The sequence below is a fragment of the Vulpes vulpes genome, chromosome 12, assembly GCF_048418805.1.
Source record: "Vulpes vulpes isolate BD-2025 chromosome 12, VulVul3, whole genome shotgun sequence".
In the NCBI taxonomy this organism is placed as follows: Eukaryota; Metazoa; Chordata; class Mammalia; order Carnivora; family Canidae; genus Vulpes; species Vulpes vulpes.
The window spans coordinates 21,252,622-21,275,636 of NC_132791.1; the positions used below are offsets into that span (position 1 = coordinate 21,252,622).

The 23,015-nt window shown below is 51.5% G+C and overlaps 1 protein-coding gene across 2 annotated transcripts in view; it reads left to right on the forward strand.

Moving 5' to 3' along the window:
- PAX5 (paired box 5) overlaps nt 1-18,881 on the forward strand; it is a 195,485-nt gene extending 176,604 nt beyond the window's left edge. For both annotated transcript variants that reach the window (XM_072727915.1, XM_072727916.1), the window contains 2 exons: nt 6,534-6,620; nt 12,931-18,881. In XM_072727915.1, coding sequence (XP_072584016.1) covers nt 6,534-6,620; nt 12,931-13,007 — 164 coding nt within the window. In that variant the 3' untranslated portion in view covers nt 13,008-18,881. The remainder of the gene's footprint in view (nt 1-6,533; nt 6,621-12,930) is intronic.
- The last annotated feature ends 4,134 nt before the right edge of the window (nt 18,882-23,015 follow it).

The window sequence follows — 23,015 nt, forward strand, 5'->3', positions numbered from 1 at the left end:
AAAATAAAGCTGTCTAAATTTTTTTAATGGATTTTAATCAGTCCTTTCTACTTACCCCATTAATCTTTACCACTAGTTCTTTTATATTTGGAAGGCAGCGCTGTTCTGTGGAAACCCATCATTTACCTAAATTTCTTTAGCCTCTGCTTTCATTCTGAGTCTTCGAGGAAAGAACATACATCCTTCAGCTTTATTCTGTTTAGTGGCTTTGGAAGGACTTTCGATTTGCATGTCAGGGGACTCTTTCAGCAGTCAGGGGACAGAGCATCTGGGGTGGAAGCAGGAAAGACTGAGTTTTCCCTACCATCAGTGATGAGAAGGCACCAGGTCCTCCCCACACAGGGGTGTGTAAAGATCTGTAACTCTTAAGTCATGTGATCTTCCCAAGCTTCAGAAATAGAGATTTTCCTTCCTTCCATTTTATAGACAAGGAAACTGAGGCTCAAGAGGTAAATCCATGTGCCCAAGGCCACCCAGCCTCTGAGTGGCAGGGTCTAGCCTGGACCATGGGCCTGACTCCAAAGGTAGAGCACACCTGCTGGTGTGGTCCTGGGTGCGAGCCTGAGAGAGGGCCAGCCGTCTGTTCTTGGACCTGTTGACAGCTGGGGGGGGAGGGGGATTTGGCTCTTGTGGCCCAGAGCCCCAATTATGTACCATCTGCCTGGTCCCACCCCCTTGCTTTTGCTCATGCAGTCGGCCCTCTGGCCCCACCGCTCCTTTACCCAGGGCAGAGTGCCGACAGCAGCCAGCCAGTATCTTCTGGCATCTTGAGATCAAGTAAGTTGGACTCGAATCCTTATCCCCTGCCTTGTGGAAAAGTCCTATGTCTTTCCCAGGATTTCTGCCACATTTCCAGGGGAGGCTCCCATTCACACACTCTGGCTCAGGTTCCCTGACATCACCAAATTCTCGGGCTCTGTGATCTCTCTTACTCTTGGACCACATCTGATCACCTCAGCCTCACTGGCCACCCAGACAAGCACTCAGCCACCACCTTTGATTTGCACGTAAGGAGAAAACAACAACCTGGTCGTGAAAGGAATTCGGACGGGTAACAGGCTTTACTGGATGTACCTGAGATGGTAGTTGGGGGAGGGGGTAGTTACAGCCCCCGATAGGCTGTAACTTAGAATGGGAATCTAAACACCCACTTAAATGTCCCTCACCTCCTACTCTCCACATACACACACACACACACACACACACACACACACACACACACACACACGGTGGGACATGCACAGGGCTTTTTTAATGCACTGCACTTGGGTCTCTAAATCCTGGATGGCTTTCTTTTGCATATCCAAGAACTCAGTGAAAGCTGTAAAATTCCTTCTAGGGCCTTCCTCCTCCCTCTCTTCTCTGCTACCTCAGCATCCTGGGTGTGGGGAGAGGGGAGAGTTCTCTTCTGGTAACATTACCTTGTTTCCCAATCCCATGATGTAGGCCCATATTCAAGATGAAGTGACTCTGCCCAGAGACGTTCAGTCATTTACCCAAGGCCACACAGCCAGTAAGCAGAAGGCTGAGTGCAGAGCCTACCCTTGCCCACCCTTCTCCTCCCTTCCTCATCTGTGGACACCCCTTCCCTGATCCCTCTTTGCTTTCAGCTCCTATGGCATCTTGGGGGCAGGGGGCAACCTGCAGTGCTGACTCCAAGTCTGGTCTCACTCCAATCCTGGCTTCCCCCTTGGGACTGCTCCTTCCCAGAAGGCTGGGGATGGAGAAGATCATGACATGTTTTGCTGGTGAGAGTTCCTAGGGGCTTATATGTGACCAACTCCAGGCAGCCCAGGAGCTGTCTCTAAGGAGGGCCCAGGTGCTGTGTGCTTCCCAGATGGAGGTCTCACTGTCCACTGAGTGATAGACACCTGGGCATGAGCTGGCAGCCCAATCTACCTCACAGAAACTTTTCTATTAATGGATAAAGGGTTCCCAGTTGAAGCAGTTGGTATTTTCTGAGAGATGCCAAAAGCCTGGATTGGGTGGTGGAAAGACGCAAGGGGCCCATGCTGTCCTTTGGGCTGGGTGGGGGTAAGAGAAGGTGGTTTTTTAAAAATTATTTATTTATTCATGAGAAACACACACACACAGAGGCAGAGACACAGGCAGAGGGAAAAGCAGGCTCCATGCAGGGAGCCTGATGTGGGACTTGATCCCAGTCTCCAAGATCAGGCCCTGGGCCGAAGGCGGCACTAAACCGCTGAGCCACCAGGGCTGCCCAAGAGAAGGTGTTTATTTTTTAGTTCATTTTTGTAGGGGAGTGAATTGGCACACATGTTACATTAGTTGCAGGTTCTACAAGTTTATACATTGCAGCTCTGCTTACCACAAGTGTAGCTGCCATCTGGGAAGGTGTTCGTTGTGTGATCTTTGTCTCAGGCAGGCTAGCTGTACTTCTGGGGGTCCTAACAATGAGCCTGAAGGGAGTCTTCATTTTCCGCCCTGGAGAGCATCGTTCTGTGCCTGCGGTTGTTGTAGCCATGCTGTCTCCCAGGCTTCCGTTCCATCTGCTTGGACTATGGCAGCAGGCACCTGGCTGGTTTTCCCTGACCACAGGCTCACCCTCTCCAGCCTGCCCTCCAGATTCTGCTGCTCCCTAGTCTTCCCTGGGTCCCAGCTCTACTGGAAGAAAAGCATAATGTTCTGGCCCCACGCAGTTCTGCTCTATGGCTTGCCTCTGCTGGGCCTCATGATGACCTGGCCATGCAGGGCATCACGCTCTGACCAGTCCCACCCCGACCTTTCTTGTGCCTGTCTCCCTCTGCATATCAAAATCCTGTCTCTGCTGGCTCACATGCTCTTCTGCACTCCAGAAAGTACCCCCCAGTGCTTTCTCCAGACCTTCTCTTGGTTGGACAGGGTTCATTTTTCTAAGCTGCTGTTGTAAGGTTTGAAGGAAAGAAGGTGAACATCCTTTGGATGTCATAATGTGGTGACTTTAAGCAGAAGAGATGAAATAGGAGATTGGAGCCTCCAGACCCAGAGAAGCCAGCAGCAGGTGGGATCCACTGAGCCCCCAAGGACAGGGCCTCCTTCCCTGCTAAAAGGATCATGGCCCCTGGGAAGTGAAATTCAAGCTCAGCTGACAAGAATGGCCTTTAAAAAAAATAAAGAGACAGGCCAAAGATGGGAAGGCAGTGTCACATATGCAGAGAGTCTGGGACCGGAGGGCAGGAGGCCAACCTCAGAGTCCCCCCACCTTCCTGGGCCTCCATTTCCTCACACAGAAGACGCAGACAGTTGCACCCACCTGTGTGCTTTATAGGGTTGTCAGGAGGGTTAAATGAGATTCTGGATGCCAGGGAGGCCTTGGTGACCAGTATCAGGTCATTGTCATCATGGCCGACATTTGCTAGCATTCACTGTGTACCAGGCACTCTGTGTATCACCCATTCAGTCTTTACAATGACTGCATGCAGTGGCATCTATTAATTGCTCCTACTTTACTGCAGAGGATACTGAGGCACGGAGAGGCTGAATGATCTGAAGGTCACAGAGTTCAGAAGAGGCAGACTCAGGATTTAAATCCCAGCAGTCTGGCTCCGGAGATTTTGTTCCCAGTCTCTGCCGAACTGACTGGAGACCACACCGGGTTGAGTGGCAGCATGTGGGCTTGAACCTAGGCAGTCTGCTGCTTCCCAGCCACAAGGGCAGGCGAGGCCAGGTCTATAAAGCAGGCAGCTTCCTTGGTATTTGAGGACCTGGCCTCCCCACATCCCCTGGGGTGAGGGCTCCCTACACTAGTTTTCTGTGTGGTCGGTCCATCAGATCATCTGAGAACATTCCAGAGTGTCCAGCAGGTGGCCGGATCACCCCCATGGGTCAGCCTCATGCCCCAAGATGGTGAAGCTCCTCTTCTCCGAATGCTCACTCTCCCAGGGCTTCTCATGGGACAGGGCTTGCTGAGGATGGCCACGAAGCCCCCCACTCAGCACACCAGGCAGGGGGGTCTCCAGGGGTTCACATCATCCACCGAGGAGCAGAGTGCTGTTGTGAGTGGAACCCAGCAGTGGATCAGATAAACTGGTTGGCATGCAGCTGGTGCTCAGTGCACCCCTGGCTCTCAGTACTAATAACAGAAGTAGTGGAAGCCACCATCTGTGTCCCTGGTTGATTGTGGGGTGCCTACTCATTCATTCATTCAACAAATAGCGTTCAGGGCCGGCGAGATGCCAGGCCCTATACTAGACATTGGGAGGGAGACATGACTTTGACAGACAAAACCCCCTGCTCCCCATCGTACTGGAGGAGGCAAAATTAATAAGATCAGCACAACAAAAACAAGATATGTTGGGTTGTCATCAGTTCTATGGAAAAAAATATAGCAGGAAAGAGGGGTGGGGTGGAGTTTCCATTTTACATTTGCTGGTCTGGAGATGAAATTGGAGCAAAGCCTAGAAGGATGTGAGGGAGAGAGCCATGCAAACAGCTGTGCAAGAGCAGTATGTACCAGGTAGAGGCAGGTGAGCTACCGGCGATTTGTGGAATGCCGACTATCCACTGTGGACACGGCATTACCCGGGGACTGTGGGGGGTGGCACAGAGGTGCACAGAGGAACCACACCCAGACCTGCAGGGCAGACACTCCCATGTCACAGGAGACCCCCCATGTAGGTGCTGTGGGATGCTGCGGGAAGCTGGGTGCACCTGAAGTGGGCGCTTCCCAGAGAAAGAGATGTTAGCCAATTTGGGGACTGGATGGTGGTGGTGGAGGCTGGAGGGTGGGTAACACACAGTTAACTCCAGCTGAATGGACCCAAGGCTAGCACTTCCAGGGGCTGGAGATCAAGGAGGCTTCCCGGAAGAGGTGGCCTTGGAGCTGAGCCTGGCAGATGAGCATGATGCTGCTAGATGGAGAAGCTGAGACAGCTTATGCCAGCAGAGCCCTAGGCCCAGGCACAACGCTGTCAGGAAGTGCCTCTGATGGGGCAGCCCGGAGCCCTGAGGGGAGGGCGGCTGTCCCCTCTGATCCCCCACCCTGCCTCCTAGGAGGAGGAGGAGGCTCTGATGGATATGTGGAGGCTGGGCTGCTACGGCCCGGCCCGGCACTGTCACCATGCTCTCCCTCCCTACGCCGGAACCTGACACCCTGACCACTGAGGCATAAAAAACAGAGAATTGGAAGGCTCAGCCTGTCAGGCTGGGAGTGGCCCCCAGAGAGGCCTGAGGAGGAGCACGTGTGTGTCTGCGTGTGTGAGTGTGCACACGCTCCGCCTGTGGCTGCCTGGAGAAATGGGGAGGAGGCCAGCCCCTCAGGCTTCCTTCATTGTTCCTGCCCTACCTGGTGGGTTTCCAGGGACCCTGCATCTGGGCCTGGCCGAAATGGGGGAGAGCAGTGCTTTAGGTCCTGACTTCTGGTTGGTCCTTCTGGAGGCGCCTGCCCTTTGGCCCTTCAGCAAGCATCCTGGAGAATGCATGGAAGCATGTCTGGGCTGAGGGTGGTCTCGTGGGGCTGTATAACTACTGTCACCACGGCCAGGGAGGGGCCCACATGCTCCGGAACCAGTGGCTTAAAAAGCCACTCAACAGCCAGCCACCAACGCAGCCGGTGCCAGGCATTGAGTCAGGCCCAAATGGTGCCCTCTGGGGATCCCAGCCACTCAGAGGAGGCAGGCAGGGCCCTTCCTGCTACAGAGCCCAGGCAGCAAGGTTTGAGGGCAGGAATTTTCCTTTCCTATGACTGGCTGGTGGTAAACAGGCCCTCCTGAGGCTGAAGAAAGAGCACAGGGCAGTGCCAGATGCAAGAATCATTGCCCCAGGAGCAGCTGGGCAAGAGCGAGCCATTCCCAAGTCCTACTATGTCCCCCTTCCCCGATGCTGTGCCATCCTGGCACAGCTTGTGGTTTCTGCTTCAGCAACCCCAGCAGCGACAGCTGCCCCTTTCCCAGTGCCTAGAAGGCCCTGACCCACTCCCTCTGCTGTGCTCCCCAGCCCTTTGGCTCATCCCTTCAGCTCAGCAAAGTGCCATCTGCTTTCTCCTGGCATGGGGCCTGAGCCTCTGTCTCATCCTCCCCATTAGGCCAGGGCCCCAGGAGCAGCCACCTCTGGATTCACAACACAGAGGGCCAGACTAGAGCAGAGGTCACCTTTGATTTCTCAGTCCAGAGCCACGTGGGAAACATGTGGGCAGTGGAATTCAAACCACACTGGGGTACTGGAGTGCCTCCATCAGGGCTGAGAGCCAGGCAGTCTGGAGCTTTGAACTTGGGTCAAGGTCATTTTGTGAGAGACCTTGGGCATCAGTTTTCTCACCTGTGAAATGGTCCAGTAACCCCAGGGAACACCTGGCATGTAGTAGTTTCGTGGTATATATGTTAGAGGCTGGTATTCACTCCCACCGTTAAGAAAAATGTTGCAGGGGGAAACACAATGCCAGTGTTAGCCGTCCACTGGATAAGGACGTGGACCAGACTTGCCCTCATTGGTTATGAAAAGTGCCGGCAGTTCATGTAAGAGGCAAACGCCATTGGCATATTCCAAACCTGACCTGACATTTGGTTCCTGTTTCTCTCCCCGCCCACCACATGCAGGGAGTGAGTTCTCCGGGAGCCCCTACAGCCACCCTCAGTATCCCTCGTACAACGACTCCTGGAGGTTCCCCAACCCGGGGCTGCTTGGTGAGTACTGGTGGAGGCCCTGTGGGGCTCCTGGGCCATCAGCTGCCCCAGTAGGATCCCTCTTTGGGCTGGGTCCTGTGACAGCCTGAGGTTTGGGCCCTGAGTGGGGGTGGGTAGCTTGCCTCATATATTTGCCATCTGAGAGTTGTGATGGGAGCTTCGGACAGTAAACACCACTCCAGCCCTGCTCATGCCCTCATCCCTTCCCCAGAGGTTTTGGTGGATAAGGCAAAACGGCAGAGAAGGAAAACAGAGAAAAAGAGGCATTGAAGGGATGGTAGGAATGTAGAAAATGTGCTTGCCTGGGAGTAACATATTTCTTAAGGATCATTGAATATTCCAGTGAGAAATCCCTGAGAGGCAGTAAGGAGGCCAACCTGAATTGATTGGTAGTGGTTACCTGTCTTGATCAGAACTCGGAGGCTTAGTGATTGATTAGTGATGTCTGCCATGGACATCAACAGAGCCAGCTCCTTTTGGAAATTGATTGCAAGTGGCTAAAGGCCTTCCAAGTCAAGCCATTCCAAGCTCAGCTGGCACCCAACCTCTCCCCAGGCCTCAGGCTGGCAGATGATCCATTGCTGGAGCCAGCCTGATCTGTGTACATCATCAAAGATATTTGGGCCATTCCGAAGACCAAGTAGGACTAACTCAGCCCTCAAAAGGCCAAGGAGAGCCTTTTGTTGTGTTGAAATGAACTTACATGAAACCAGCTGGTGAGCAATAATGGGAGCTGAAGGTTCTGGAGCATGAAGCAGGGGCCTAGGCTCACAGATGTCACTTACCACCTGGGGGCAGAGCTAGCCAATGAGCCTGCAGTCAGCAACATGAATCCTGCCCCAGCAGTCAGCTGAGGAATTCTTACACAGGTCAGGACAAGTCTCAGAGACCACCCAGGTTTGTCCAGCTTAACTAGGGCAGCTTAAGTATAATAATAATAATAATAATAATAATAATAATAATAATAAATATATTAATTCCTAGATCCTGAATTATTTTAGGACTGGGAAACAGACCTCATCAGAAAAGCAAGAACCTGGTCCCTTCAGACTCAAGTTGCCAGGTCATGGGTCTGTGAAGGAGGCCATGAGGTCACCACTGTGATTAGGTGACTAGGGCAGACATGTGACATAGACACCATCCCTTCCTGGCTAGACTCTTCCATGCACTTGGACCTCGGGCTGCCTCAAACTGCCCAGAGCACTATGATGTGTCATGTAAGACTAGTGGGTGCAGTAAAGAACAATGCCAGGTAGTACTCCAGGTCCCTATGCCTGCAGATTTCATTTTATAGAAGACTAGAATATTACTATTTATAGGGCTGGTCTGGAGGGGCTGATCTGTGGACTGATGTCTCAGACTTCTTTTTTGGTTTTGGTAAAAATTAATTCTAAGTATTGAACCATGTCTCTCCACTTACCTAATGCTTTTCTTTAAATAACCCCCCTGAGAGGCCTGGGTCTCTGAGTTGGCCCAGCTGTCATTCTTGGGAGGCAACGGATAACCATGGTCTCCCTGAACCAGCACCTTTCAGAGAGGTAGGGGCAGAGGGATGGGTCTGGAACCCAAGCAGATGGCAAGGGGAGGTGGAAAATGGTGGCATTTGAGGCCTTTACTGCTCACACTGGAGTTAAGGCCAGCTCACATCCCCAGGTGTGAGGCAGGGGCTGTGTGCCTCGTAGGAGAAAGATGTGGACTCTGTCTCAGGGAGCCTGCACGCTGGGGGTGAGGGAGTCTCGGGTGAGGGTGTCTGTGCTGGGAGGTGCTCAGTGCCTTGAGAGGGGCTAGAGCCAGCATAGAGAAGAAGAGAAAGACCCCAAACCCTGTCCATCTAAATGACTACCTGCTAATTGTGTGGACACTGGGCAAAACTCGTCATGTGGGTCACCTTATTTTTTATCATTTCAACAGCCCAAGGGAGCACATGCCATTATCTATATTATACAGATGAAAACAATGAGACTCAGAAAGGACAATTAACTTACCTGAGGTCACACAGCAGGAGATTGCAGAATGAGGACTCAAACTCAGGTTACCCTAATCCCAGAGCCTATATTCATAACCAGTATATGATGTGGTACTCTTCTCCCTGGCCAACTAAGTGAATAGTACTACAGCCAGGAAAAGAGGCTTCATCCCTCTGTAAGAAGCCTGGGGGATCCTGAATACTCAGACCGTATATGTAATGAGAACAGCTCTGATCAATTTTTGAAAGCCAGATTATTGTATTTATCTGTCAGACTTGCAAACAACAGAATCCACTCTGGCTGGTTTAAGCAGAAAACCAATTTATTAAGGGATATTGCAGGCTTCCAGCATCTCCTGGAGGACCAAAGAGACAGGTGTGAGACACACAGCCGGGAACAACACCCAGCCACACCACCAGGGCTGCTCTAGGCCTCCTGCTGTTGCCAGTTGGCTCTATGCTCTATGCTGCTGCTCCAGCGAGGGTGCGTGAGAGCTCTCCGCGGCCACCACCCAGAGCTGGATGCCTCTGCCATCCACTCAACAGATGGAGGCTCTCAGCCCACCCACTTCCTCATGTTGCTTTCTTCACAAAGTCATATGCAAGAGACTCTAATTGGCAGAGCCCAGGTGACACACCTGTGCCCTAGCTGCAGGCGGAGCTGGGAGAATGAATTCGTTCAAAGAGGCGGGCCTCATACCACAGAAAATCTTGCAAACACAGGAAAATTTTAAACCATGTTGGGCAGTTACAAACATGAGAAGTGGCCCCTGCACTTCCCAGGTCTGTAACCTGGGGAATCATAGTCAGGCCATCCACCAATCTGGGCCTCAGTTGCCTCAGGTGTGAAATGAGGATAATTGCCACTGGCAGCTTCGTTCAAGCAGGAGCTGAATATGATGCTCTCTTGAGGCCCACAGTCCCGAATAAGCAGTGATCCCACTTTCCTGAAGATGAGCGAGCTGCCAGGCTCACTCTACCATAGTCTTGCAAATAAGTTCCAGGTCCATTCACGTCTACCAGACTGCCCTTTATCCAGAGCATTTTCAGGGCTTTAGCTGAAAGAATCCCACTGAACCAGAGATGTAGACTGATTATTTCTGGGGAAGGTACCAGGGGTGTGGAGACCCGCTGTGAGACTGCTTGGTGCTCCCGCTAGGTCAGTCGGAGCTTTGGAAACAGGTGAGACCCTCCACGCACGGAGCCCCTCCATGTGCTCCCGCCCTCACATGCACACTGCCCACACCTCGGCCAGCCTAGTTGAAGCCCCCTTCACAGCAACACCACCAACGTGAGGATGGGAAGCACTTCTAGGGAAGCTGCACACTGACTTCTCGGGAGGACTCCCCTCCCGGCCGAGCCTCCTGTGCTGGGGCTGCGTGCAGGTTACCCACAGGAGGCCCAGCCAGGCCGGGAGGGCGCAGAGGCAGGGGGTGGGGAAGAAACCAGTGGCCACTCAGGATTAGAATGGGTGTGCCTGTGGGTTAGGCAGTGAGCAGGAGCCTGGAATGACTGTGTCAGAAAGCAAATTGACGACACTGTGAATTAGAGAAGGAAAATGACAGAAGAAATGGACAGGTTTATTCTAGATGGAGGTCGAATGGGCATCAGAAAGAGCACTTTGTAAGGTGATGTCTTCATTTCTCATGGTAAATGCATTTTTGACTTTGCAGGACAGGCTGGCCAAGAGATTAGGTTTTGGAAAGGGAGTGAGTCAGAGCTGGGGGTGAGAGGTGGCCAGTGGGGGAACTCAGAGGGCTGAGCCAGGAGCTGCCAAGGAGCCTCACTTCCATTTGCTGCCCCTTGAGGCCCCTTTGTGAGGGCAGCCCCTGTGGTTTTCCTGCTCCTGTGCCATGCCAGGCCTGCAGGGATGTCCCCACTGAAGACACACACACATACAAACACACGTGCACGCACACACATTCTTCTCTCCTGATCTCATCTGAGGACAGGATGCAGGGCTGGCACTGCAGATTCTCTGTGGGTGAATGTCCTAATGCTGTCCCCATCCAAGGGAGAGAGTGGAAGAGGCTGGCTGACAGGTGTCTCTGAGTCAGGGCTCTAACTTGGAAGGTGACAGAGGAGGTAGCAGAAAAAGCCATCGCTGCGAACACGTAGGCATGGAATTGGTGTCTTCTGGAACAGCACGGCAAGACATTTCCTGCTCCTCCTCTGTTGTCATTGTTGCCTGAGCCATCCTGCCTTCTCGGGAGAGAACAAAGGGAGCAAGTAGTATGTCTGTTCATTGGGACTGGGTTTCGAGGGCCAGTGGCACATGCTAAAGTGCCTCCCCCGTCCTGCCCTCTTGAATACATACCAGCTATATCATCTTGGGGAAGCTACGTACCTCAGCTTCCTCATCTGCTACATGGGGACAATACTAGTTCCTGCCTGATGGAATTGTTTTAGAAGTTGAAAGAATGATTGGCTATAAGTGGCTTAGAAAAATATCTACTTCCAAAGTACTTTCACATCTTTATCTCATGGTGCCCTCAATAGCCCCATTGTGACCCCCCTTTTATAGATGAGAAAACTGAGACTCAAGGGATCACTCAGCCAAGAGTGATAGAGTCCAGGCCTTGGCACTCAGTTATGGTATCCGGGAGAATCACCAGGATTGGTCTGAATTTGGCTGGGACTTCAGAATAAACCTGAGTCTGTTCCCCTGGGAAATTAAGCAGCTCACTATTCCCACCCCAAGAGATGCATAGTCTCCATGGCTACCAAGACCCCTATACTGTCCCCTTGGGTAGACAGGGCCCTGCAGCATTGGGTAGACAGAATGTGAACTGCACTGTGGTGGGAAGAGTCCTGAATGCAGGCCAGGCTCTGGCGCTCAGAGGCCCTGTGGCGTGGGCACATGGTTTTGGTCTGTTGAGCCTAGTTTCCTCACCTGTAAGATGAGGCAGTGGTGGCCTTGTATCTCTAACCTGCATGATTCTGAGAACCCACTGGTCTCCCAGGGCCCCCCAGACCCTTTTACTGCTGGGGAGGAGTTTGGGCCCAGTGTAGGCCTCCTGGAGGCCTCATCCAAAGCAGGTAGTCCCAGGATGAAGCCTTGAGACAGTGGGACGAACCCAGCTTGGCCCTCACACTGGCTCTGTCTGGAGGTCACAGGCAGCAGGGCTGCACCTCACCCTTCTCCCAGGGACTCACGTACCTCAGGCGCCCCATGTCTCTATCTTCCTGCCCTCCAAACCCAGCCCAACCCCCATCCTCCAGAAAACCTGACTCTTTCTCAGAGCTTTCATCCCCCTGCTGACTGGACGTTGGTCTGTGATGTTTGTGCATCATTGCCCCTTGCGGTCTCCAGTAGAGCCAGCAAATAAATGAGTGAGTGGGCAGAGGGCTCTGCTACTGTGTGTTTACTCAGCGCTATTGTTCATTTACTCATAAGAGTAAATGCCCACCTGGCTGTGGGCACCTGGCATGTGCCCGGCTGCAGACTGGGGCCTGAGGACCTATGGCAAGAAGAGCAGAGCCCAGCCCTTGCCCTTGTGGGGCTCTCTGTCCAGAGAAGGGGCAGGAAGCAGTAAAAGAGGTGATTGGAGCAAGGGTCCAGGCCACAGAGGAGCATGTGCTCAGGGCAGGGGGCTTCAGGCAGCAGAGCGCAGAAGGCACAGAGGCAGGACAGCAGGATGAAGTGGCCTACCTCACCTACCCAGGAGGTGCAAAGGAGACAACACATGTGAAAGGCATAGCAGTGTGGGGCAAAAGAAATGTTTATCCAGAGGTAGTTGCTATTAGCACTAGGGTGCATTTGAGACACCTGCAGAGTTTGATTTCACTGGAGTATGGGATGTGAGTGGTATGGGGTGGGAGGCGATGGTTGTGGGAGGTACATCCAGGGAGGTCAGCAGAGCTAGGTCACAAACTATCCATGGGGTGGACTAAGAAGTGATGGCTTTTCATCCTCAAGTTGGCAAACTTGTTCTGTCAAGGGCTGGATAGTAAATATTTTAGGTTTGCAGGCCATGTGGCCTCTGTTGCAGTATTCAGCTCTGCTATAGTAGCATAAAAGCATCCAAAGACAACACAGAAACAAATAGGCAAGGCTGAGTTCCAGTGAAACATTATTTACTAAAATAGGCAGTAGGGAGGATTTGACCTGAAGGCCCCAGTCTGCCCACCCCAGCTCTAGGTGGTGAGGGGGCCTGGAAATCTTGTTGGCAAGAAGCAACCCTGATTAGGTTTGCAACTGGGGGCACAGACTGGGGCAGGAATCTTGGTGGCCTGGGAGGAAGGGGAGAGGGTGGGGGCCACTGGTGGAAAGGGGACCCAAGGTATGGGATTGTGGGCACAGGGTCACCCTGGAACCTCTGTGTCCTCTTCTGTCTCTCCCAGGCTCCCCGTACTATTACAGCGCCGCGGCCCGAGGAGCTGCCCCACCAGCAGCCGCCACTGCCTATGACCGGCACTGACCCTCGGAGCCAGGCGGGCGCCAAGCACTTATCACACATATCACTGAGGGCGGTAGCCTCTCGGCCCCTCCGAAGATGGCCAGAGGGGCCCAGCGAGACCATCCTCCAGCAATCCCCACTCGCCTGAAACTCCCTCCCAACCTTTTCTTGCCAAGGACTCTGGGGCTCTATGGTAAGGCTGTTAGACTTCTAGACACGCGTGTGTTTCTAAGAGTCAATCAGCGAGCTGCTCCCAACAGCAACTGGGTCTCTGCAAAACAACGGACTATTCTGCAGACAATTGTAGCCCCAGCCTAGCCTGCCAGTCCCCAGCTGTCTGACCATCCACCTGTCTTCCTGCCCCAGGCCTGGGAAGGAGAGCTTGCTTTTGTCACTTCAACAGCACCCATGTAAATACCTTCTTGCTTTTTTGTGGGCCTGAGGGTCCAACTGAGGCAGACCGCCTCCCCATTATGCATCCAGTACTCCCGATGTGTCACAGGACATCTTAGACCTGTGTGCAGAGCATCCCCTCTGTCCTGGCTGCCCCCCACAGGTGGGCTTGTAGTTGTCCTTGAGACTAAGGACGCCCACCTCAGGGCCCAGCCTCCTGCTCATTGCTACTTCTTCAACGTCTGGACTAGGAGTCTCATTGGACTGGTTATGCTTCACGCTTCCCCCCTGAGACCCTTCCTCAGGAGAAACACACTGGAGAGATGCCCTGGCTTCCTGACTCTCATTTTTCCTGGGGCCAGTGCAGTGTGAGCAGCTCTTCTTCCATAGCAAAGGACTCAAAGAGAACAAAGAACTGTCTGGGAGATTCCTCAGCTACTTTTCTAAAGCAAGATGCTGTCCAAGGTGCTGACCGCATTGTGGACTCAGTGCTGCGGCTGGGCAGGACCCAGAAGACCATAGTCCAAGGCGAGGACTCCCAAGCCCCTGGAACCACTGAACTGAACTGGGATGTGTTTCTGAGGTGTTCCCAGGCTCATATCACATTGGACACCCACCATGGACATTTCTTCCACCCTCCAGGATGCCAGAGAGTGGATTCTGGGCAAGCCTGTCCCTGCCATGTAGACAATAATTCACAAAAAGGAAGTTCTTGCACCAAGGACCACAAACCCCTACAGCAGTCAGCCAGAACTTCCTGATCAGCCTCTCCCAATTCCTGTGGATCCCAGTGTGCAGTTGGGACTAGAGGTGCTGGGGTGGGAGCAGATGCCTAACTGCACAGTGGGTATATACCTATTGATGCAGGGGGTTGTGATGGTCAGCACCATGGCCAAGGGCCCCTGGAGCCTGGAGTGGGAGCTTGGAGAACTCACTGTAGGCTGGAGTGGTCAGAAAAAACCACCTGGGAAAATGTGGGGGACAGAGGAAGGCCTTCTGGGAGAGTGAGGAACTGATGTGTGAACTAGGAGTGATTTTGAAATAGGGGTTCCAGGGGCCACTATCTCTTTGCCTGGGACCTCAATTCCTTCAATAATCTCTTGCCAGCTCTAAGCAGCCAGGTGGAGGTCTGTCCAAATCTGAGCTGAATTACAGTGATGACAATGGACTTTGCCATCTCATGTGACAGGATACCCAATGTTTACATGTCACCAAGTTGGCAAAGAGCTGGGGCAGAGCAGAGCCTGCACTTGAGGCTATTGGCCCTGAGAGGTCTTATCCTGGCCACACCATTTCCTTGCTGTAGGACCTCAGACAAGACCCTCACCTCTCTGAATCTCTGCTGCTTTGGTACAGCAGGGTCACCTGCAGGGCCATCCTATAGTTCTCTCCTCAGCTTCCTCTTTCCCCAGATGCTGGGGCTGTGACTGGGTCATCTGGGGCAAGTCCTCTACTTATAAGCAAGCATAAGAGTTGGGCATCTGAGTCCTGCTAATATTTGGACCAAATGGAAAATAAAAACACCCAAAGAGATGAGAATCAGCCTTGAGGAAGATCTAGTCCAGCTCCCTTCAGGGGAAACTGAGGCCCAGTTTGGGGAAGCCCGGTATGATGCAGGGAAATAGAACAGATATCCTCTGGCCACTATCAAGTGTTTTCTCCCCAACATCCTACAAGGTGGTGGAAGAGAAGAGGAAACAAGCTTACCAAGGTGGAGGCCACAGGCAGTGACTGGCAGAGGTAGGGCTGGGATTCAACCCCCCAACCCCTGGCACAAGGTGATCATCCTTCCATCTCTGGGGAGGGAAGTTGACAGTGAGGGCAGTGGGAGATCGTTCTGGGCCCACTGCCACAGATAGAGTGTTCTGGGCTGTTAGAACTGCCAAGAAAGCCCAGGCACCCAGGGCAGAGGTGGATCCAGTGGGCTCACCATAGGCACACCCACCTCCTTGGAACCTGCTGGGCAAAGAAGAGAGGCAGCTGGGGGCAGAGCCCACCTTCAGGAACAGGATGAACCAGCTCCAGCCTCCACCTGCCAGGCAAGGTAGGAGAAGGAATGTCAGCTGGCCTCTCCTTTCCTCCTTCCCTCCCTCCTTCCCTTCCACAGGAAATGGTTGGCTCAGGAGTCTGCAGCACAGCCTCTTGGCCTCTTGCACCCACATCTTTGGTCCTCATCCCTCCTTGTGGTCTCAGGATATTGGGAGGTCAGCCTTTCCTGAACCAACTGCCTAAAGCACACACTGTCCTTCCTCATCAAAGCCCAGCCGGCTCCATTCTGTTCCTTCTCTTACCCTGTGATGAGGTCCCCCCATGCCTCTCCTCTCTCCCCCGAGGCTCTGCTGGTCTTCAGATTGCATTTGTATTTATTAGACAACCACTTGATTCCTGGGCTGCCAGGCAGAAGCACAAGAGCACATGGATGTACACGCATGTTCTCACACATGTACCTGCTCTCTCCAGCTCAGGGTACACACACTGCCCAGTGGAACTGCCTGGGAGCTTGGAGAGAAAGGTTCCAAAGGACACAAACTGTTGAGTAAATGCCAGAGAATTCTGAATGGAAAACACAAGGCCAGAGCTTTCATGAACATTGTGGCTGGAGGCCTGGGACACTCCTCCATGGGCTTTCAGCCCTATGTTCCAGCTCTGACTTTTGGAAAGGACCTTGTGGATTTTATGAAAAAGTTTCATATCATTAGTCTAGCTCCAGCCTTGAAAAATATGATGACATATCAAATCCAATCTCCCTTTTCCAAGGCGCCTTAGGTAGGGTTAGCCCTTTCATAACTCACATTTGTATGGTGCTTTGCAATCCTTGACCATTCCCTGGGGCAAAGACCACAATGCCTGTTCTACAGATGGTAAAACTGAGATTTGGGGTTTGCATGGCAAGAGAGAGGTGAAGTGAATTCTCAGATCTCTGGGCCCCATTCTCTCTCCACAGAATTGTGCTCTTGTCGTGAGACCATGTGGCTTAGACAAATGCTTCAATCCCCAGAAACCCCCTAGACCCCCAAGGAGGAAAAAAAGAACAGGGACCCAGAGGCTGCCCTGACCAAATAGCCTGGTGGCTTGGTGGCATTGCCAGTCTACCTTGATTCTCATTAACACCAAACCTGCAAAGTCTTTGCCCAGATGCATTCATATCAGTGCCTCTGAGGTTTTATCCACACTTCTTCCCTGCTGGGTCCTGAGCCTCCAAGGGGATCAGACCACACCATTAGCCCTGGCAGAGCCTAGACACGGGCCCGCCTCCAACTCCCAGGGTCTAAGATTCCAGGGTTATGAGATGTCCCCTCACTGCGGTTCAGACATCAGCCCTGTCTGTGACAACATGTAGGAGTCTCCCAGCAGGGCCCTCAGAGCAGCCACAGGCCTGGGAAACACAGATCGCAATCTCAAGGGCCCTGAACTGCTGCTTCCCAGGTTCAGACAGATGGAGTAATCTTGTCACTCAGGCCGGGCCAGAGGCAGCATGGGTGGTGGGACCTGAGGCAACGAGAGGGCTTGCCTCATCCAACAGCATTCAAATGTGAAAGCTTTTAAAATGCTCTTCCAGCCAAAAACCTACATTTGTGGGCCAGATTTGACCCACCAACCACTAGCACATAACTCCCAACTTTTGTCCAGTGCTCCCTTTCTCCTTCACGTCCTTGCTCTTCATTGAAGATCTGGGGGAGATGGGAACCCAGAGATATAGAGGATGGGCTTCAGGTTTTAGGCAGCATCCCCAGTCCTTACCCCCTCCCTCCTCACCCCGGGCTCTTGCAGACCATTTGGGCTTTGAAGTGGATGAGATAGAACAGTTTGGGGGCGGTGGGGGTGGAGGGACTATTGGCTGTGAGAGGAGGTCAGTGCCTTGCCGCTGGGGTCTTTCATATGTGTGGGGAAGTGCCCCAGATGTGGCCACAGGGCACTGAAGGTTGAAATCCCTTTATGAGAAGTCATATCCCAGAGCAATTGCCCTGCCTTTGGCAGCCTCTGGCACCAGCTACCCCTCTTCCGGATGACATTTCAGCTAGAATTTAGCTCCAAGCCATGGGGAGCAAATCTTAAAAACAAACCAAGCACTTCTGACAAATACCTAGAAACAAGATATGTCTGAGACACAGCTGCCCCGAGGGTAGAGACAAATCCAGGCCCCTGGAGAAGCCAGGCCCAGGCTGAAGTGGGTGGATCCCTCAGCACTCTGGGCAACACCAGCTCCCGGGTGGCCCCAGCTAAGAAGCTGGCTTTGCAACCATGGCCTTGTCACCCATCTAGGGGCCTGCCTCTGATGGTTTCCAGGCACGCACGTCAGTGCTCCTGGAGAATTTATTCCTTTAGTTCTTTTGGCCTCGGAGAGGTCCAAGGCAAGTGCATTTCTTAAAAGGTAACAAAACATTATCGGAAAGTTGGACAGTCAGGCCATGACTCCTAGCCGGCAGTCTGCCCCACCTCCCAGCAGCCCCTTCAGCCCCTGGCCCTCTGACGACCCCTTACCTCAGGATTCCCTCTTGCATATTCATGGTGGAGCCACAGTGTTGATCCGAACTTCCCCACTGTCAGCTCGTGGCTGCGCCTCCAGAGTGGCGGCCAGGTCCCCAGGGGCTGCTGCGGAGGGCTGGAAGCGAGTCCCTGGCCCGCTCGCTCTCCGGAGGAGGCCTCTGCTGCTTCTCGACGTGGGCGGCTTGCCAGGAGCAGCCAGGCACCAGACTTTCTTTCATTCGCTGTGATTTCTCGACACTGGGGTTCCGTTCCCGGACCCCCCCCACCACCACCCACCCCAGGATCCAAGGAGACCTCAGGATCTTGTCCCTGCCGATCTAAGCTGCAGTGCATGTATTTCCAGGGGTCCATTTAGCCCATGGCTGAGTTGGGGGTAAATGTAACCACCACGCAGTAAGTCTAGATAGTCTCCTTCCAACATCTTAGACCCCGAAGCAGCACAAGGAGAAAACGCAGCTGTTTATCTATTTATGGAGGAAATCTTAATGAATTCTAAAATGGAGTTGGTCTCAGGTAGCGTACTTGGCCTGTGAGTGGGACAAGGCGGGCAGGAATCCCACCTGATTTCAGCTCTAGACAGCTCTGAGCATGGCTGGGGAAGGGAGCATGCGAAACAGCAGGGGGCGGGGCAGATCGGAGTTAGTGCCCCCTTGCCTGATCTAAGGCCTGCCTGGAGGAGGTCAAGCTGAGCACCCGCCCCAAGCTCGGGCCCACCCAGTCCTGCAACTGAGGCCACCAGGCCACCCTCATCCCCAAAATCACCACGCATAAGGCCACGTCCCTCATCATCTCTAAAAAGCACCATTAAGAACAAGTGATTTTGGATGATGGATTTTTGATTTACAAACGGTGCATTTCCCTTGGAGTGGAACAGAAAGGAAACCACTTAATGGCTCCCTTATTTTCAAGCATGAATACATTTTAATGAAACTATTTTATTGTATTTGAGGAAATGGAGAGTTGAACATTCCAACCAATCGATAGCCAATTAATTGCTATAAAGCTAAAAATAAATAAGTCTTGAGTCTTTTTGAAATGCCCCTGCAGAACTCCGAGCCTCCGGATCAGGCCTTGCCCTCCATATGTGCGCCTGTGTGTACATGCATTCCCACATGCGCACCCCTGCACCTCAGACATACTTGAAACTCAGAGATCGTGCTGAGTCTCCTCATGCCAATTCTTGCCTGCTCTCCTCGCCTCTGGTCAGAGATGGTGAGCAGAACTGGCAGCAGCCCATGATGGGGCTCAGGAAGAGGCAGGGCCATCCCTTGGCCCCGCACCACCAGCTCAGTGTGGGGGATACTGGGCAGTGAGGGCCCCCTCGTTGGCCCCCACTGCTGGGCCTCCAAGTCTGGGCCGAGGGTGGAAATTTGACTTGGGTTTTGCCCTGACTCTTGCTGGAAGATGCTGTCCTGGTTCTTCACCCTCTAGTGGCCTTTGGACATTGAGTATTTATAGAAATAAATGCAGATTACATTGCAAGTGGAACTCTTTGCCAGGAAGACACATGGATTTAGCTTCTCATTCTGAGACATTTGACTTTGTCTTAGGGACTGACCTTCCAGCATCAAAGAAATACATATCTACTGTATCCGCCAAAGTTTGTGATGCCTGCATAGACGCTTACTTGTAAAAAAAAAAAAAAAAAAAAGTACAAAAAAAAATGACATAAAAACCACAATTGAATTGCCTTTGAAAGTGGGAGATGATCTGTCTCCAACAGATTGAAAACAAAAATGCTTCTTAAAAATGTGTATGTTTTGTATTCTTTTTTTCTAGTAGAAAATAACTGACTTGAAATATTGGTGGTTTTTTTTCTTAGTGACGTGTGTTGCTTTTGTGTGTAATAATATTTGAATGTAATTACAGCAGTGCCAATTTGCCAAAGATGTCGGACATATTTTTCTTTTGTTGGGAGGAGGGCAGGGGCCGGGGGTGGGATCGGGAGAAAACAGGGGTGGGATTTTGGTTGAATTTTTTACCTTTTTTTCTCGTCAAACCTGAAATTTGTGGTTTTATTCTAAGTTAAATGGTTGACTGCAACACTTTTATTTTAGATTAGTTGGAGAAACTTGCAATAAGATTGGCGTAGTTTTAATATCTGTGTGTCTTTTCATGAGTGACTGTTACTTGTGAAGAATTGATTTTATGTAACCTTTATGTGAGATAATTATTTGTAAATATTTGCCATAATTTTATTGGTTCCTAAAATAAAAGTAATTTTTTAAGTTCAGAATAAGAACTTGATTTCATTTGTTTTTACAACTTCATAGATGATTTTTGACAACTTTGACAAAGCCACATGGGGCATGGGGAATTTTATTGGCTCTGCTGATGGCGCTGGGTCCATGCAACTACAGCAGCGCGGTGTGGTATTGGACCATGGCCTGGGCAGAGCAGGAGGGGAGCCTGCTGGGCACCCTGGCAGCCTACTGGGCAGGGTGGAGCCCCACCCTGGATTGGACACCCAGCTGTGATAATAGTTGGAGAACCTTGGTGGGGACTGTGACTCAACTTCATTAGCTCCAAAATGGTCAGTATCATCCATCTCATTTACTCATTCAACAAACAGTGTTTGAGCATCTACTCTGTCCCCAGCCCTGGGGACACACAGCAGTGAACAGGGCTAACAAGGACCCCAGTGACATGAAACCCACAATCTAGTAGGTTCTTGGGAGGGTAACATTAACATGCTTTGGATGTGTGCTCAGTAATGGTGTATGCGTGCACACATGCTCTTAACCCGGGTCTTAAAACTGCCTGAAATAAAAAAAAAAAGAATTAGAAAAAAAAAAACTGCCTGAAATAAAAAATGTCTAGGTATTACCCACACACCTCTAACATGCAGACAGCTTAGGAGCCCATCATACCAGGAGACCTTGTCTTGGCCTCCAAAGCCAGCCTCCGAGCCCAAGAATCCACGATCCTTCTGTGGAAGGCTCCCTGTCTCTACACCTTCAGAGCAGAGCATTTTGACTGCATGGGAGCCCAGGAGTGGCTTTTCATCAGGAGCAGTTGCAGACCCGAGCCCTGCCCCTGCTGGGCGGTGTCAGTCTGCAAGGGCAGGCAGGGACCGCTGCGCCCCTTGGCACAGTGTGTGCGACGCAGTAATTGCCAGAGATGGAGTGGGCGAGTGACCGCGTGGGGGCCGTGGGCTGTGACTCATTCATATTTAATAAAGCCGGCTGTGCAGCCTCCATTCGTTTTGGCAATGGATGGTGACGAAGGTGATTCCTGAGGGAGAGAGACATGCTGGGGCAGCGGAGCACTGGCCCAGCGCCTTTCTTCCCACCACTCACAGCTTAGGGGCAAGAGCTTCAAAGAGAAGTGGCAGCATTTGGAACTGAAAATTGGACCCTCTGGTGAGGCAGAGTGGGCTCTGCTGTCCCTGATGCCACAGCCCTTGTTCCCAGCTCCCCTGGGACAGCAGCCTCAAGCCTGCCGTCCTCGGGTGGGGGGCACCAGTATCTGCAGTAGCCCGGGCATGTGCAGCCCCCACATGGCAAGGCCTCCAGTGAGGATGGTAGAAATATGCTCAAGCAGCGTCCAGCAGCACCTCTGACCTCAGCGACCACCACAAAGACGAGGATGGGGTGCCTGATGTCTGCCGTGAGACTCTAGCCTTAGGCCCAACTGTTACTCAAACTCCCAGTGGAGCCAGGCCCCATGCTAGGTGCTGCATCCAGCGGTGACCCAAGGAGGGATGCGGCTGCACCGGGGCTGTGGAAAAGGCAGAAGATAAAGGTTCCGAAGAGCCTGTGCTGGGTCTCAGCTCCAGATCTTGGCGGTCAGTCTGCTGATGTAAGCAGTCTCTCAACTTCTAGGAACTTTGGTGTTTTCATCTGTACGATGGGTATAAACCTCATAACATTCATTTCAGAGGTCTTGTGAGGAATACATGCATTGTGGGAAATTTTTTCCAAATGACCGATGTGAGTTTTGCCAAGATGTTTTCTCAGCTGTAAAGAAGCCAAAATTTGGGGATCCCCATGTGGCTCAGCGGTTTAGTGCCTGTCTTCAGCCCAGGGCATGATCCGGGAGTTCCGGGATCGAGTCCCGCATTGGGCTCCCCGCGGGGAGCCTGCTTCTCCCTCTGCCTCTCTCTGTGTGTCTTTCACGAATAAATAAATAAAATCTTTAAAAAAAAAAAAAGCCAAAATTTTACATTCAAAGGTCAAACTCTAATTGGAATCTTCTCTGAGTCAGGCTCAGTACTAAATGCAGGAAGAGGGTTTCTATAAACTGAATGTTTGTGTCCTGGTGAAATTCATATATTAAAACTTAATCCCCAGTGTGATGATATTGGTAGGAGAATACTTCAGGAAGTGATTGGGTCGTGAGGGTGGTGCCCTCATAAGTGGGATTAGTGCCCTTATAAAAGAGACCCTGGAGATTTCCCTCATCCCTTCCACCACGTGAGGACATAGGAGACAAGCCTTTGCTAGATACCAAATCTGTCCAGGCCTTAATCTTGGACTCCCAGCCTCCATAACTGTGAGAAATAAATGAGACAAAGCAATGAGACAAAGGTAAAATGCAGAAATGAACCATCAAGAAGCCTACAAAGCCCCAGGAAGATCTTTACCTCACATCCGTCACTCAAATAAGCCCCTGGTGGATTAAACAGTTATTTTTTTTTCTTTCAAGTGGGCTCTATGCCCATCATGGGGCTTGAACTCACAACCCTGAGATCAAGAGTCGCATGCTCTACCAACTGAGCCAGCCAGATCCTCCTAAACAGTTGCTTTTTAAATTTTTAAAATAAAACTAGTGGGGTTTACAGATGAATATATCTTGAACCTCCAAATGGAATGTGACTTTGTAGGCTTAAAAAGATGGAAAAACGTTCACAAATTGAACACCAATAAAAAATAAATTTATTTTTTAAAAAAAGATGGAAAAACCTCAAAGGAAAAGATAGAATTTTGACTACTTAATTTTTTTAACTTTAAATGTACAATAAAAGGACAAGTAACTTGGAAAAATAAACCTATGAAACATGAAGAGATGACTGCCCTTAATATACAAAAATTTCATGCGCAATTATATGAAAAATACTACTATCTTCAGTAGCAAAATAGATAAAGAACATGCATAGACCATTCACACATGAAGACATGCAAAACAGGAGTACACGTGTAATCTGAG